General features: G+C 48.6%; 2 protein-coding genes across 11 annotated transcripts; both read right to left on the reverse strand.

Moving 5' to 3' along the window:
- Positions 1 to 203: 203 nt before the first annotated feature.
- Positions 204 to 5,889, reverse strand: CRYGS (crystallin gamma S). Its single transcript, XM_080624381.1, has 2 exons — positions 2,581 to 5,889; positions 204 to 703 (listed from the first exon to the last, which is right to left on the reverse strand). Exons 1-2 carry the CDS (start codon positions 2,887 to 2,889, stop codon positions 431 to 433), a joined length of 582 nt encoding a protein of 193 aa, XP_080480507.1. The 5' UTR covers positions 2,890 to 5,889; the 3' UTR covers positions 204 to 430.
- Positions 5,875 to 15,880, reverse strand: TBCCD1 (TBCC domain containing 1). 10 transcript variants are annotated; one of them, XR_013957473.1, is made up of 9 exons: positions 15,415 to 15,880; positions 15,186 to 15,335; positions 13,222 to 13,588; positions 12,071 to 12,257; positions 11,429 to 11,926; positions 9,076 to 9,239; positions 8,802 to 8,863; positions 8,445 to 8,631; positions 5,909 to 7,741 (listed from the first exon to the last, which is right to left on the reverse strand). XR_013957473.1 is itself a non-coding variant. In XM_080624379.1 (7 exons), the coding sequence occupies exons 1-6, from the start codon at positions 15,751 to 15,753 to the stop codon at positions 9,110 to 9,112; spliced, it is 1,671 nt and encodes a 556-aa protein (XP_080480505.1). In that variant the 5' UTR covers positions 15,754 to 15,880; the 3' UTR covers positions 5,875 to 5,889; positions 9,076 to 9,109. The 10 variants fall into 10 exon arrangements, 2 of the variants coding, with proteins under 2 accessions (XP_080480505.1, XP_080480506.1); XR_013957474.1 differs by having other exon boundaries at positions 8,445 to 8,689; XR_013957471.1 differs by lacking the exon at positions 8,802 to 8,863 and having other exon boundaries at positions 8,445 to 8,652.
- Positions 15,881 to 15,956: the final 76 nt, after the last annotated feature.

Below are 15,956 nucleotides of genomic sequence, written 5' to 3' on the forward strand. Positions count from 1 at the left end.
AGCTTCCCTGGGGAGGTCTCATTGCATGTGGCAAGGATGCAAACTTCATCCCTTCTCCCCAGCCACCAGCAGCCCCTTCTCCCAAGCCGCCACAGAGCAGCAGAGCAGCAAGCAGGGATTCCACAGGATCATGACAGGCTGAACCTGCCACAGCCAGCACCAAAACCTGGAGTGGTCCAACTGCTTCACTGGACTGGCCAAACGCTGGAGCCTAAGCTCCAGCTTTGGGATTGTTTTTCCTTAGGAAGGAGCAGTGGGATGGAGGGGACGGGGCCAGACTGGAGGAAAGAGATGACAGTATAGACAGATGTGCTTTGCTTAGAGAAGGCACCACCTCCTCCAGGGCTGGATAACTCACACACAGACCCCAGGAATAAGCAGGCCAGGCTGAGCTGAGCAACTTAGTTGGTTTATTGAGTCAATGGGCTCCTCACTGGGCAATGCTGCGGAAGGACTGGACAGCAGGGCTGGCTGCTCCCCACTCCACAGGTTTGCGGTACTCCCCCTTGGGCAGCAGGTACTGCCTGCCCCGGTAGTTGGGATGCTCATAGAAAACCCAGACACCCTCCAGCACTCTGCAGGCGTGGACCTCGCGCATGTGCCACTCCTCCATGACTGAAGGGCAGTCTTCGGTGGTTTCAAACATCTGCCCACCAAAATCTCCCTTCTCAAATACCTGGATGTGGCCCCGGCCTCCACTTGGCTAGAGGAAAAGGAGAGAAAATGGCAGAGAGCTGGAGAGGGGAACCCGTACATCTCTGACAGATGACAGAACCTGGCTCCAGCAGATGAGAGCGGAGCTGAGGCACGGTTAGGCTCAGACCAGGTACAAACCATCCCCCCAGCACACCAGGACAGGGCTGAGCAGCCCCCCAGAAGCACAGTGGGGAAGCAGTCGGGATAACTCTTGCCTGGGCATCACATGCAGAGACACAAAAGCACCAAGCAGAGCAGTTTCAGCTCAAACCCCCACCACAGCCCCACTTTGGCAGGGAGGAAGGCTGCAGGGAGGGATAAGGCCAAGTCAGCAAGCGCTAGGCTCTCTATCCCAGGCAGCCTGACTGTCCCACTGCTGGTCTGACCCTTCAGACACTCCACGTGAGCATCAGGAGAGCCGGACCCCCTGCACTCCCTGCTCCTCCAGGCAAGGAATTGTTTAATGAGCTGGTGACCCCGGCTGGGTTGTATTACAGCGAACACAGCGTGGGTATTTTCCACTGTGATTTGAAGCACTGTGTTGCCTGAAGGCACTGCAGGTTTAATCTTCAGCTGCCTGGACACCGCCTATCCCCCACTTCCCCCCATCCACCCAAGCCTGCTCTCATTGCCAGCCCCAGCCCAGCTCTGCAGGGTCTCATCGCTGCCACTGGGATGCTCTGACTCAACACCTACAAGCAGCAGGTCCCCATGCACCGTCCCCAAGCTCAGGAGAGGAAGCCTGGCACCAGGTGGACATGCAGGATAAGGCCTCCGCATTTCATCCTGATGGGTGTTTTGTTTCCATCTCTTATTGCCAGAACTGTGTTCTGAACCGGCTGGAAACTTCCGCTGCCCTGTGCAAAGGGATTTAGACCTAGCTCAAACCCAGAAAAAACTGCAGGCATAAAAGCAAAACCCCTTCTCAGCTCTGGGACCTGCTCCATGCTGACTTGCTACTCAAGACACCAATGCACAGATCAGCAATGTCTGCCCCACTGCTGGCAAAAACACAGCAGCAGCACTCAACAGTCTCAACCCCAATTCACACTTCATCTATGCTCTCATCCCTGCCAGTTTTAAAGTGTGCTTCTCTCTATATGCTTCCCAAAGGGATGATTCCCTCTGTTACTTTCTCCCCGCCAGTGCTTCCACAAAGCGTAAACACTGTGGGATGGATAAACCCACATTTATCCCATCTCCTGCTGGTGGAAGGACAGCTGCTGCCAGAGGCTCCAGAAGCGTCTTTCCCCATCCCCAGTTACGAGGGGATGAGCACAGTTACTGCAGCAGGGATATACGCATTGCCCTGTGCTCTCCTAATGCCAGGTGACAAAGGGCTGCTCCAAGCATGCCTATGGACCGCTTCAGTCACTCCCAGTCCTGGTCACTCCAGGTCTGCTGCTGGGCCCATTGTCCCCATGCCCAGAGGGGCTTGCTGGTACTGAGATTTGGTTCCCTGTATTAGAAGGGAGCCCTGGCTTGCTACAGAGGCAAATAAACTGCCCCTCATTCCAAGTGCTTCTGCAAAATCTGCATCCCACTGTTACAAGCCTTGCATCCACCATCTTTCTCTGGGGATAAAGCAAGAGGCAAACCTTGGAGTGACCTGCCTGGACACTGAAGTCCCTAGAGGAACATACAGATAAAACTATGCTGCTGTTCCTATGGAAATTCACCTACAAAGCACTCAAAGGCATCTGCTTTTTCCCACTGTAGCCAAGAGTTCTTCTCTCCACCAAACACCTTGCTATTCCCAGAGAAGGGCTGAAGGAACAAACCCTCTATAGCCATCCTCCCCAAGGAAGCACCCACAAACATGCTGAAACCTTTTAATTATAGGTGTGCAAATTAAGATGTCCCTTGAGAAGAAGTCACACTTACTATCTGAATGGCTTTGCAGGAGCCAAGGCGGTCGTTCAGGCCCATCCAGTGCTGGTAGTGAGGATACTCCCCTTGTGTCAGAACATACATGTTCCCAGAAAAGTTGGGTCTCTCATAGGCCACCCAGGCACCTCCATCCACACGGATGGAGTTGCAGCGGCTCAGGTAGGTGTGAAAATCAGGGCAGTCACCGTCACACTCATAGCTACGGCCTAGGAAATTCTTGTCTTCATAGAAGGTGACCTGAAACACAAGCAGAGGAAGGAAGGCAGGGAGGTTCCTTGTCCCCCAGCCCATGCTTGCAGCCATATTCTAGCCACATCACGACATGAAATGCCTGAAAACAAAGCCTTCAAGATGTTAAAAGGTCATGGAGCCCAACCGTTGAGCAGGATGAACACCATCCCAACTAACCCTGGCAACCGATTCAGCAGTGTGGTCCCAATGCCTCCAGTCTGCCACCAATGTCTTACCCTTCCCAGCACCTAGTTCTGTTCCAGTCCAACACAAAACTCCCTTGGTGAAGCCCCAAACAGCAGCGAAACACTATTAATACGTTTCTCTCCCACCTTGTCTAGATCAGTAGTTAATAAATTATGGCCAAGAGAGCCAAGTAGTCAACGGATTGTGTAACCTGTCCCCATGTCTCTCCCTCCTAAGTTCTTCCCATCTTCAGTGCAATGGAGAGTTGGGACATCACTATCATCTTTCCAGGAAATGAATAAAGGTTGTAAAAGGTGTGCAGTAAAATGTCCAGCCCCTCTGTGCCCATGCTAACTATGCTGCTTGGCCCTTGCCAGCCACAGCCCTGCTGTTGCTTTACAGATCCTGCTTCTGGATCTTTGTTCCTAGAGGTGTCCCCTGAAAAATCTGCCAGCATGAGCTCAGAGGCAACACTGAAAGCCCTGCTCGTGAAGGCTTGGCAGCCACCCATCGCCAGTAATCCTCTTCTTGAAGTCGGTGGTCAAGGAAGCTACAGCATCTTTCCCTCTTCAGCCTCACTCCCTAAGCTCTGCAGTCCCACCGCTGTCCATGTAGTGAGGGTCCAGCAGGGTCGATGATGAACTCTTCCCAACATCTGTAAGACCACAGGTCTGGTCTCCATGCAGGCAGCACTCTGCCTGGGCAGAGGGATGCCTCCTTCAGTAGTTGGCAGTGGGAAAGGAATGGTTCTCCATCACCTCTGGTCCTGGTTCTGCCTAAGTTGCCTTGATTTTGTGGCTAACATCCAGCAGAACCAGCTCCTCTTGCAATGCCCTATCACAGCAACTGTGCAGGAAGTTGGTTAAGTTGGCCTTTAATTTTGTAACAGAAAAGCTCATTTGATGTTTCTTCCCTACCCAGCCTAACACAAAACTGAACTTCATTGTTTCCCTGTATTTATAAAGCCACAAAGTGAAAAAAAACCAAGAGAACATTAAGGGTATGACTATTCCCACCACACAGTGACCAAACAAGTGGTGTTTGTTTTATTCCTAGACCATTTATAGGAAGACTTAAGGACAGGGCTCCTGCCCACCCATTCTCCATCACAGCCCTTTTCGCACACACCTCAGTTTGTTCAGACCCTCACACTTGGGGCTCCTCAGTTTTCCCCCAGCCATCCAGGCTCAAGCTGACCCGATCGACATTTCTCACCCGCAGGATAATGACAGGTGAATTACAGATTTCAGTTCCAGATTCGTCAGTTCATTTCAGTCGCATCTTCCTCCAACACAAATCACCTTCCTTCAGGAAAGCCATCAAGTTTCTCTGCTTACAATGCTAACCTGTTAACCACTCACTGCCCAAACTTGCTTTTTGGGGGCTTACCTGGCAGATAACAGATTTGCCACAACACATCTTCCTTACAGGACTGTAAAACTCTTACTCCTTTGGCCACCCCATAGCAGTTACTATATTTCTTCCCAACAGCAGCTCTGTTAGAAGAAAGCTCATAAACAATAACTACCAGTGCCCTCTAAGTAAGCAGCATGGAGGCAGCAACTCCCTTTCTAGGGCAGACTGCTTGCTCAGGTTGTGAGAAAGAGTGTTTAATTATCTCCTTTGCCCTCTTCTTCTTCCTGGAACATGCTAGATAAGAGCATGGCATAGAGAAAAGAAGAGATTCACACTCTTTCACTGACTTAAGTCCCCTTGGACATTTTGTAGCACCACATAATTCCCTGTAGCACACTCAACAGGGACACGGCTTTCAGCAGGGGTAAAGGCAGTTATGTGTTTAGGTCTCTTCAAGCAGACAGGAGACTCCAGCATGGATCAGTTGCAGTTCACCAGCACCTTCTTTATGCACAGGTACATAAAGACTGTATCCACTGCAATCTGACAACCAGCAGGTTAGAAGCAAGCAGCACACTCACCCTCAGTTTCTAAAGACTGCTCATAAATGGCCAAATCACTTTGAGCCAAGATCGTAGATGGAAGGAGCAGGGAAGCAGAGAGTGATCCCAGATCTTCCATAGACATCAGACAGTGCCTACAACCCACTCTGCTTCTGAGCCTTCTGCTACTTCGGGTCTTACAGTCTCCGCACTGTGGAGGAATTTACTGAAGGAATGTCACACGACAGCAACTCATACAATGAAAAGATGCACATCTGACCACAACCTCTTAACTGATGTTTAATGTTTGACGGGAGGAACTGGCCAGTAGCTAAAGTTCTTGCCCTCCTTTCCCAGCTGTTTATTCCTGCCTAGCCCCAACCTTGCAACAAGGTCTGTGTGACCAAACAGCTTAGCTCTGCTAACTTCAAGGCTGAAGAACACAGCAATAGAGCTGGATCCCCATCTGATGCACACCCTTCCAAGCTGAAGCTGAACTTTCTGATGCATCTCTTTCTCCAGTTTAAATTCACCTCTGATTCCACCAAACCACAAGGCCGGTTGGCATCTCTCTGGGAAAGTTATTGGTTTCAGTGCTGTGGTCATCATTCAGGCATCTTTCTGTCACAGTACACCTTTTGCTCCACCATGGAAGCGGAATGTGGAAGGCACCCAACACAGACTCAGGTTGTCCCAAGGAAGCCTTCCACAAGACTCCGCCCTGCAAATACAGCTCGTCAGGTTTGCTGCCGGCACAGCAGCCTCCACCAATAATGTGCAAGGCGTTAGGCCCTGGTGCATCTTTAAGTATGCTCTCACCAGTCACTGTGTTCAACTCCATCCTCTCACAGAGCCATACCTAGAGGAGACAGCCAAGATCTGGGAAAAGACTAGCAAGGGCTCTTAACCACGATAACAAATAGGCTGCAAATGAACTTACCTTGGTTCCAGCTCCCGACATTTTCTGTTCCAGGCAAGCTCCCTAGTACTAGAGGAATGTCAGAAGCTGTTACAAACAGCCAGGATCCAAGGCACCCTTTTTATAACGGGTTTGTTTTAAACGAGACAGCTGCTTTGTCATGAGAATAGGATCCAAAAATTGAGTCAGTAATTCTGAAGCTATAGCCGATTTCCAGAAAAGCAAGCAGGATTATGGAATAAAGGAAGGCTTTGCCATCCTCCCTTTGTTACCATTTGCTGAATCAGAACACCAAAACTCTGCCAAACACACTCAAAAACATGCAGCCCCTGCCAAGTCCTGGAGGATGGGGTGCAATTTGGCTGCTCTCTCCCTTTTAAGCATGTTAAACAAGAAGGCATTCTGTCAGCTCCAAAAGGCCCATCTCTGTTTGTGAGGAGGAAACCCAATATTCATCAGAGAACATCTAGCCACACCCCACCAAAGGGTCAAATAGTAAGGAACAATGTCCAAATTTCTGACCGTATCTGCTAATGTCACAAACGCAACTCAGAGCTCCTACACCACTATCTGAGGCTTGAGCAGAGGAGTTTTCCTTTTAGCCCACTGAGGCCCACTGAGCAGAGGGGGCAGAGACTGCTGGCTTACATACACCCGCCAGCACGATATGAAAAAACACCTCTGCAGCTATTCACTGCACCAGCCCAAAGGCTTAGTGAAACAAAGGGAAATGAATTCGGCACGGCAGCGCCTGCAGCACACAGATCCCATTTCAAATCTGTTAGGACAAGCAGTCTGGCCGCAGCAGCTCTGCATGCCACTCCATGTACATCGCCGCAGCAGTCCGACAGACAGCCTGAAACAGATGTGCTCAGCAGTATCTCACCCTCTCCCTCTTTAGGTGTCTTGAATCACTCAGTGCTGCTGCTTACAGCTCTTACTGCTCGAACGCTGTGAGAACACTCCACATGTCAATTAAAAAGAAAACAAAATCTGCCTTATGAAGATCAGTGTTCAACGACAATCCAGGTCCTATGGAATGACAACTTAGCAGCTGCCTTTGGTCATCCAATGCCTCTGCCTATTTTGCCTTCCTTATTTAGGTGCTCAGCTACAAGCACATCTTCTCAGGACTGCTTCCACCAGCCCCTGAGAACAGTACTCATTCAAGCTGATACTCTTTAGACGAAACACTAAAGGTAGGAAACAGTGTTTGTATCAAAATGCTGTGCTAGGGCAGCCTTCAAAACGTTCAATTCCATGGCTGTTAATAAATTGGCACTTTTCTCCGCTCTGAACGGTTCACATTTCATGAAGCAGTAAATATGCTGTGTCCCTCTGACACTCACTGTACAGGTAAAAGTAGGCCATATATAAAGCTTATCTAAGAACTCTGTTTTATTGACATTTGTCAAAAACATGCAAACATACAAGGAAGTAAATTCCATAAAATCACATTGCTTAAGTGCCATCTTCGTATTTAAAAAATCAAACTAAATTTAAATCAATTTAATTAAAAAAAATCAGTTTCATTTCATCCATAACAAAATCAAACATTTCTTTTTCATATTCACAAAACCAGTGCAACTGGCTTGTACCATAAAAAGATGCAGGTGATGCCAAGGGCCCTGCATCCAGCTTTGTACCAGGGAGGGCTGCTTTGCTGGATACTTGCATGCCATGGACACTAGCCACGATGACAGCCTCCTCACTCAAGGAGGCATACTTCTTCATCCTCTAGCAACATACTTTCTCAGCTACCAACAGCATAGCTACAGCACATTCCGGGGAAAGTGGCAGCAATCACAAATCCTAAACCAGACAGACAGTCCAATCCACACCGAGGGTGGGTGTCAGATCCACATCGAGTGTGTTCAGGCAAGACGGCCACAGTCTTAATGAGAACTGTTTTCCCAGAGCTCTGTAACAAAATAAGAGGAGAAACTTTTACTACAGCACCAACAAAGAAAAAGCAACTTAGAGAATAAAGAAAAGGGGAAAAAAACCAAACCCAAGTTTCTAATGTTTTTGTTGCCGATTTGGACTTTCTGAACAAAGACACACAGTCTAGTTCAGAAAGAAGACACTGTTTACTCTGCGCACGGTGCTCAGAAGTCTCCACAAATCAAGCACCCCCAGGATCGTATCTTTAAGCTATTTATACATTTTGACAACGTAATCAGTGTCCTTTGTTTGAGAGTTACACAATTAACTAGTATTCCACCCTTTACTTATTGGTTAAAAGTCTCTCTCGCCTCTCATGCTAATCAGGCACTATGCTCAGTTAAGCTGATAGTGTCTTGTAATCAGTGGTGGCCTCTCAGCATAGGAAAGACTGAGCATGGTGCCTGATAAAAAGTGAAAGAGAACTTTTTCCAAGTTAAAAGATCTCCCCTACATTTGCCCTGATGGGCCAATATGCATTGCAAACCAATTCTTAGGAATATAACAATAATCCAAATTCCACATGCTCCAGTCATCACCGTAATCATGCACGGGAATACCTTCAGGTACCTTTTACTCCTCTGATCCATATCTTTTCTAATACAAGTTGCTCAGAGGGTGAAATCAAAACAGAAATAAAAGTAACAATATCTTGTATAGGACATAGCTCAAGAACTCACCGCAACCAGGGGTTCGCCAGGGGAGTCCCTGGATAATCACACCGGTGTGTGCTGGAGTTCATCTGGCGAATCCTTCTGGCTGCAATGATTTCCCAAGCAAGGTCCAGTCCAAATGGTGTCCCATCTGGGCCACCAAAAACTTGTTGAAAAGCATGATAAAGGCTTGTCTCTGGCTCCTAAACCACTTCTGCTTGGGAAGAAAAAGACGCTACAAAGTAATAATTATTTGAGTCTCACTCGGTTCTCTAAAGCAAAAAGGGAGACAGGTAAGTACAGATATTAATGCACAGCACCTCTTTGAAAGAGCAGCTATTCAAATCAGGGTTTTTTTTTTACATCAGATTATGTACAATATACCTGTCTGCCTTTACAGATGCACACAGCAGCTTTCTTTTTCTCCTACAAAGCAAACAGAACACCTGCACAGAACAAGAGATGTGCTGAGTACACAGTGAACAGATTCAAACTGAAAAGAGGTTTTGACTGCAAAATAAGAACTAAAACCAAACGCAAGGCTATTGGGAGAATAGTCTATTGAACAGCCTCCTCTTTCTTCTACCTCTGCCTAACCTGTACACACAACCATGGGACAATTCTTGAGAAGAATCAAGAGAAACAGGCTTCTACTCACCGTTCCACTCCTTTTGTTGCACATGAACGTGATGCTATCCTGCTGCCTGCTTGGAGCCTACTGCAGGAGGGACAAGGCTATCCAGCTGCTGACGGTTCCCTGTCTGAACCAGCCACTCATAGAACTTGGTTTCTACCAGTATCTGGAAATGTTTCCTTTGATTCCTGAAACCAAAAGATCAGCAGGGAAGTATGTAAAGCTGTCATTTATTTATAGTATTATACTTCTAACTGCATCTTCACTACCAAAACAAGCCTCCCTATGTACCAGCTAAGAGCTGGGCTTGGTTCCTGAACTGTCTGTATCAGGAAGAAAAGGTTTTTACTGAGTGAGCATGACTACAATGAACCCCAAAGGCAGAACTTCGTGGTGGTAGAAACCACGCAAATCTCCCCATCCCACTAGCACAGCAACCCGGCTCCACAGGGCTGCCGAGGAGGAGCCCAATCCTAATTTGATGTGCTGATCCCATCCTCTAGTGTGAAAAGCAGCACATAAGCCCTATTCATTTTTGTGCCACTCAGCTTTAGAGAGGCTCAGTGTACCCAGACCCTTTTTTCAAGTTATAGGCTCTTCTTTATACTATCACTTCCATTTGAGATGTTTTCCCAGAAAGCAGGGTTCTACGACAGCAACTAACCTAAATTCCTCCCCAGTGAATGTGAACACAAAGACAGTCACTGCTTTCTTCCCTTATGGCTTTATTTTCTCCAAGTGCTTTTTATATACCTTGATCTGCAACTGACCCTGAAAGACTTTCTGTCTGATATGCTCAGGAAATGAATAAACAGGATTTTATGCTTTTGCAAGTTGTTCCTCAAGCTGTCTTATTGGTCCTGTCTTACGGGGGTTTTACTTTCAGCCTGGCAGGATTTACATTCTTTTTCTGCCCCACTTTCCTCATTCAGACAACTTCAACTTCTTGAAAGATGTCTTCTTATTTCTAACATTCTTTTTCACCTCCCCACTCAAGCATGGCAGGTTTTTATTTTCTACAAGTCTGATACCCCGCTTGCTCCAAGCTTCCTAGTTGTCTCCCGAGTTGTTTCTCTGCCTGTAGGAGACAGACATTTTACACCATCAGCTGCCCAGTTTCTTTTCAGGAAGCTTCTAAACTTGCCACAGTTCTCCCCCCTTTTATGAAATAAGCCACTCCAGTAGTGACTGGCTTGCTTCCTGTGACTGCTGTAGAAGAGGTTAAATCTAACCATAAAGGCTGAAGTTGTAACTTTCCTCTCTGCTGCCCTTGAAGACTCAAGGCTGAAAGTCCAGAGTCACCTCTGTCATCACTATTGGGTCACCACTGCTCAGCCACCCTGAACCTGCAGCAAAATCCTGACCCAGAATCCTTTCTCTCTCGAGCTCTTTCAAACTGCATGCTCCTCCACACTCAGCATGGAGGCACCTGGATTTCAGAGAGGATCAAGAGAAGCAGAGGGAGCTCCTCCAAAACAATGAACCATCAATTGGGTTAGAACTCCTCAGCCTGGTATGATGGGAAGTATTGACAGTCTGACCCAAGAGGTTTTCATATTCTGAGTTTCCCACAGGATAAACCCCTCCGAAATCACTGCTTATCAGCACCCAGTTACACACCCGTTACAAGTCATCGACTGAGCACAGAACAGAAAGAAAATCTATACAGCTTAAGTCCAGCTTAGGGAACTAAACTTGTTCTCATCTTTTCAAGTCTTTACAACTGAATATCTGGGTTTCTAACCCCATTCTGTATTTGCAAAGGAAGCCAGGTCCTTCAGGTTTGCAGTTCACAAAAAAAGATAAAAGCAGCTAAACTGAAGTCAGCAGAGATTCTGCAGCTTTGTCCAATCTGGCTGGCTGCAGAAGAAAGCATGTTGACAAAGAAGCAAGAAGAACTTTGTCAGAACTCCACAATAGGTACTGAGAAAGCAGAAGCACATGAGTACATGAGATGGGCTAGGACAGGCCTAGCTAGTATAGTAAAAGCTGGGCAGAGGATGTGATACGATCTGACAGAGGACTTTAAAAGCTACTGTCCATGAGGTGATCTACTGTAATGGTTCACATGCACATTCTCAGCTCACCTCAACAACAGATGGGACAGTAACTTAAAGCTTCAGCCTCCTTGTAACAGTTGGACTAAGACCCAATCAGCTGCAGGCCAATAATTAGTAGAGCTGTTGTTCAGGGTACGCACCTAGATGTCACCCACAGCAGCATGCAACACTGGAAGCAGAACAGAGACAGCACCCAGCGTGAGATCATTTGTAAACTCTTACTACTGCCAGGATGGTTCCCTCATGTCAGCCCTCAACAGTATCTGGGCATGCTTTTCATTGAATCTCACATACTCCCATTTGGATTCAGCACTCACTTGGTCAGGCCTGCCTCCTTCACAGTTTTCTGCCATATCTGCACATTCTGCTCCCTCTGACTCAGCGCCTTCTGATACGCATGGGGAAGCCCACCCGGCGTCTCTGTGGTGTCTCCTTCCATCTCAAAAGGAATCACAAAGGTGTAGAAGTCCGAGGGTGGCAGGAGGCGGAAGACACTCGTGTCACTGCTCTCCTTGCACACCAGCATGGGACTGTCCCAGTAGTTTGGCAGGGTGGCCAAGCCCACCTGAGCCATGTGGTCTTCAAGCATGGGATAGTGGGTGTGGAAAGGGGCAAAGCTGACTGCTTGGTTCCCCGAGAGGATGAGGGGCTGGGTAGGTGTGAGAGTGTAAAAAGTACAGCCAGCAGTGGAAGAAAGGGACAAACGATGGCAAACCACGATGACCTTGACATTGTCACAGCTGTGGACGTGCACAGATGCTTGCACAGGGCCGAGGACAAAAGTGCTATTCCGGCACTTTTCAATGGTCACAGACCTGCAAAAGAACATGAGGGAGAGGACATGGTGAGCAGGAAAGAGCAAACCCAGGACTTTTTCACTGCTTAGTCCATTCTAACAAGAACATAGCACTTGAACAGACTTGCTGAAAAGACTGTGTCCCAGGAGAACAAAAACTCACCGGAGGGGAGAGAGGAGGTAAATGAAGGACTCGTTGCAGCGATGAATTCTTACATGAGCCCCTACGAGGGTGTCCGAGCTCTTGGCCAGCGTCTGCTTGTACACTTGGCTCATTATCACCATGGGAAACACCTCAGGCACCACACAAGTATTGCAGGCAATCTTTGCTCTCCTGGTTGTTCCTTCAACTGCAAAATACAGTTTTCCAATGCATTTAATTGGTTTTTATTTTTTAAGCACAGAAAGGCTACATGAGATTCCTACAGAGAGACAGACATGATGGCTTACTGTCCACATCACCCAGCAATCCCTCAAGAAAATAATCAGCCCAAAACTTGCAGGGTAGTACCATCACACTCCACTCTTCATGCACCAGTCACACCATCCACCGATGCCTACCAGGCAGCTCAGCAGCACAAGGCAGTCTGAAGCTCCAGAAGTCAGGGCACATTGAAAAATCAAAATCCTTTCAAGATTATCGAGGGGTGGCCAATGCCTCCCACAAGCTACAGGCAGCCCTGACCTGGGCACCTCCAATTCCAGAAGTCTTTTCCCAAACACGAGACTTTGCTTGGCAGGAAGATCCTTACGGCAAGTTTTATGTTGAAAGCAGGAACTGTATGGTTTAAGACAGTGAAATGCTCCCTCTACAGTACAATCCTTGAGCAACCTCACTGTCCTACCTAACACATGTCACTCTTACAATTGTGCAATCAGAGAAACAAAACATTCATTTAAATTTTTTCTTCCTAAGGCAGAAGGTGCCTTGGCTCCACTGCCATGTCCCTCCAGGCAAGGGGCTGTGATTCAAGCCAAGGAAACCCAGACCAGTTCTCAGCTTTGCCACAAACACATCACATTATCTATTCTCTGTGCCCAGCTGTACTTAAATAACAAGGGTACTAATCCTGACCTCACTCAGAGGGGCCTTTGACAATAACATCATTAATGTTTGCTCACAAAAGTGATCCAAAGACCAGAAAAACATACACAGGTGTCATGCAGCGCTCTCTTATCTCCCAGACTTGCCCCTAAGCTGCCACCTTCCTCACATCCACAGAAAAAGGAGGCAAGCCCTCATAAAACCCAGTCAGCAAGAGGAGCTGAGACTGGAAAGCTATTTCTAAAGATAAAGACAAGGCCTGTAGGTACCTTGCTGTGCCCATGCGAGTTTCTTCCCGGACTTGAGGCAGGCAGTCATTCCAAAAGGGTTTGTTGTCAGGCAAGACCGCAGCCAGCTCTCTAGCTTGGGGAAAGAGAAGGCTCTAGAGATCTTTGAGTAGCCATTCTGCCCAGGACAGGACTGCCAGAGGGCGAGCTCGTGCAGTGGATGAACCGTCCTGGATTTGTTCACAGTCCCTTCAATAAGGAAGCTGAGGGCACAGACAGCTTCGTAGGATACCAGGCTACTGGGGGTTGAATGGGAGGAGGCACTGAGCTGCTCAGGCTCCAGCAGCAGTTCAAGCATCTCCAAGAGGTGGCTCTGCACAAAGGCACGGTGGTCCTGATCATTCCAGATCTTGGTGGACAGAAAAAGACACAAGGGGAAGGTGAGTTCTCACAAAGCTGACATTATATACGCTTCCTTACAATTGTTCTAAAAGAGAAAGTCAAGTCAAACATGGTGGTCTCTCCTGCTGTTTCTGCTGCTTCCAAACTCAGAAAGCTCCCTCAGAAAGGGAAAAATAATAGTCTAACTCCAAGTAACAAATATTTCATTCTAGAAAGCAGAAACACTTTCCTACAATCCTTCCCGCACAAATTCAGCCAGCTCCTGGCTGACAATTAAAGGTAGGAAATAAATCAATAACTGACAGTCAAGGTCTTGCAACTTTCTATTGGAAAATCACCCCATCTGCCCCAGACCTTCAGCTATGATTCACTGCCACCTGCTGAGGCACTGCAGGGAAAAAAGCAGAGGGTCATCTCTTCACAGCAGGAGGACCAATAAACCAAACTACCTCTGAAAGAATCATCGGTTTAAATTCTAAAGGGCTCCAGACCAAAAAACCAAGGCAGAAGACCAGAATTATGGCAGATCTTAACAAAGACAACTGCTGCTTGCCTGCAAACGGCAAAACAAGCAGCACAAGCTGCAATCACACACTGTCCTCACCATCACATTTTATCCAGCAGCTGTAATCCTTGCTCTGAAACACAAACCCTTGTGAACCAGACAAGCCCCACTATACCACTGCGAAAGGCTGAAGCTGGGAAATCTCTCCCAGTCACAAAAAGTAACACCAGTGGAGCCAACCCCAATCCTGTCGGAACCAAACCCCCTGCGTAGGTTACAGTGGCAGCCAAGACTCTCCTCCTTCCTGTCCCAAGTTCTGTGTAATGGCAACAGTTAAAGGAAAGCATCAGCTTTCAAATAACACTGGATGCTCCACAGCCACCCAACTCACAGCCCTGTGTCAGGTCCCCTCACTTCTTTTCTCATTTGTTAAATCTTTCAGTATAAAGTCACCCAGTTCCTGCTTTTAATTCCTGCAGCTTCTCCCAAGCAGTATTTCACTAGCTCATACAGCTCCCAGCATCACAGTCGTGATAGAAACCCACTGCAATTTGCAACTGCACTTTATAATGACACTGCCCACCTACAATTCACCCTCAAACACAGAGCTACACCGAACACATCCAACTCGATTCTCTTCTTTCAACACTTGATAGTATTTTAAAAGGAGACATTAGCAATTCCACATATTTGACCAACAGCTGATCAACCAGCTCCTGTCTGAAATACACTGTGAGGGACCACCTTGGGATCCTAATACTCCACAGTGGATCACAGGACCTCCAACCCAAGAAAAGCTTTCCATTTCACCAAACTGGCAATTACTTCTTAAAAGGATAATTCCCATGACTCTGGGAGTACTTTCACAGCTCAGATTCTCTTTACCAGCAATTCTGCAGGTACAGCTGCAGAGAATACACCAGCTCCGTTCCATTTACTACTGTGTGAAGTACGCCCAACCTGACCCTAGCTCAGACTTCACCACAGGCAGAGTCACACCCTCCCAGGCACAAACCATCCACTTTCAACCCACCTCAAGGCAGGGCCGTGCAGCTCCTCACACGGCCACACAAGGAGACTGCCCTACTGCCACAATTACCTTGTTCTCGCTGGCTGATTTTCCAGTCAGGCTAGGAGACTTGGTCCGGGGGCTGGGCCACTCCTCCCCGATCAGAGACCTCCGCAGAGACACCTTGCTTACCTGTTGGATGTACAGGAAGAGCAGAAACTGCAGCGTGTCCACCGACAGCTAGACGAGAGGAGAAAAAGAGGCGTTAGGATGGCCTGGGCTCTCCCCACGCCAGCCCTGCCCGGGTTGAGGCTCCTGCCTTGCTCCGCTCCCGTTCCAGCTCCTCGGCGCTGGCACATGTCGCCTCGGCCTCGGCCCACTCAAGGCTGCTCGGTGGGTCGGGCATGAGGAGACTGTGGAAGAGCTCGAAGTAGAGCCAGGCTAGGCCGCGATCCAGCTGCAGCTTCCCGCAGGCGATGTGCCGCCAGCGGGGCCACGACAGCCGCGGGAAGCAGCCCTCGGCCGCCCGCGCTCGGGCGTAGGCCGCCATCTTCCGGAGATAGTGCGGGCCGAGGCGGGCGGGCGGCGGGGCGGGCAGGACCCCCACCACGAACGGCTCCGTCTTCACCCACAGCCGCACCGCCGCTGACGCCTCCATGGTGACCGGTACCGCCCGCTTCCGGTGCCCGCGCAGAGCGGCGGCGACGCACACCAACGAGACGGCGCTTCCCTCACCCCTTGGAGGACTCCGCTTGGGCCGCGCAGCCCCGCCCCGTCCCTGAGGAAGCCGGTTTCGATTGGCTTCCCAAGCCTGCGCAACTACAGGGAATTAACAGCACGCCCTCTGATTGGCTACTACAC

This window comes from Psittacula echo (assembly GCF_963264785.1).
Source record: "Psittacula echo genome assembly, chromosome: 7".
Taxonomy (NCBI): domain Eukaryota; kingdom Metazoa; phylum Chordata; class Aves; order Psittaciformes; family Psittacidae; genus Psittacula; species Psittacula echo.

What these genes read in the sequence shown, in the direction of transcription:
- TBCCD1 (XM_080624379.1), bottom strand. Translation starts at nt 15,753, where the DNA reads ATGGAGGCGTCAGCGGCGGTGCGGCTGTGGGTGAAGACGGAGCCGTTC. An exon ending in AATCAGCCAGCGAGAACAAG is followed by an intron (nt 13,589 to 15,185) that starts GTAATTGTGGCA and finishes CTGTCCACCAAG; the next exon opens with ATCTGGAATGATCAGGACCA. An exon ending in ACTCGCATGGGCACAGCAAG is followed by an intron (nt 12,258 to 13,221) that starts GTACCTACAGGC and finishes TGTATTTTGCAG; the next exon opens with TTGAAGGAACAACCAGGAGA.
- CRYGS (XM_080624381.1), bottom strand. Translation starts at nt 2,889, where the DNA reads ATGGCTGCAAGCATGGGCTGGGGGACAAGGAACCTCCCTGCCTTCCTT. An exon ending in CCTGCAAAGCCATTCAGATA is followed by an intron (nt 704 to 2,580) that starts GTAAGTGTGACT and finishes CTTTTCCTCTAG; the next exon opens with CCAAGTGGAGGCCGGGGCCA.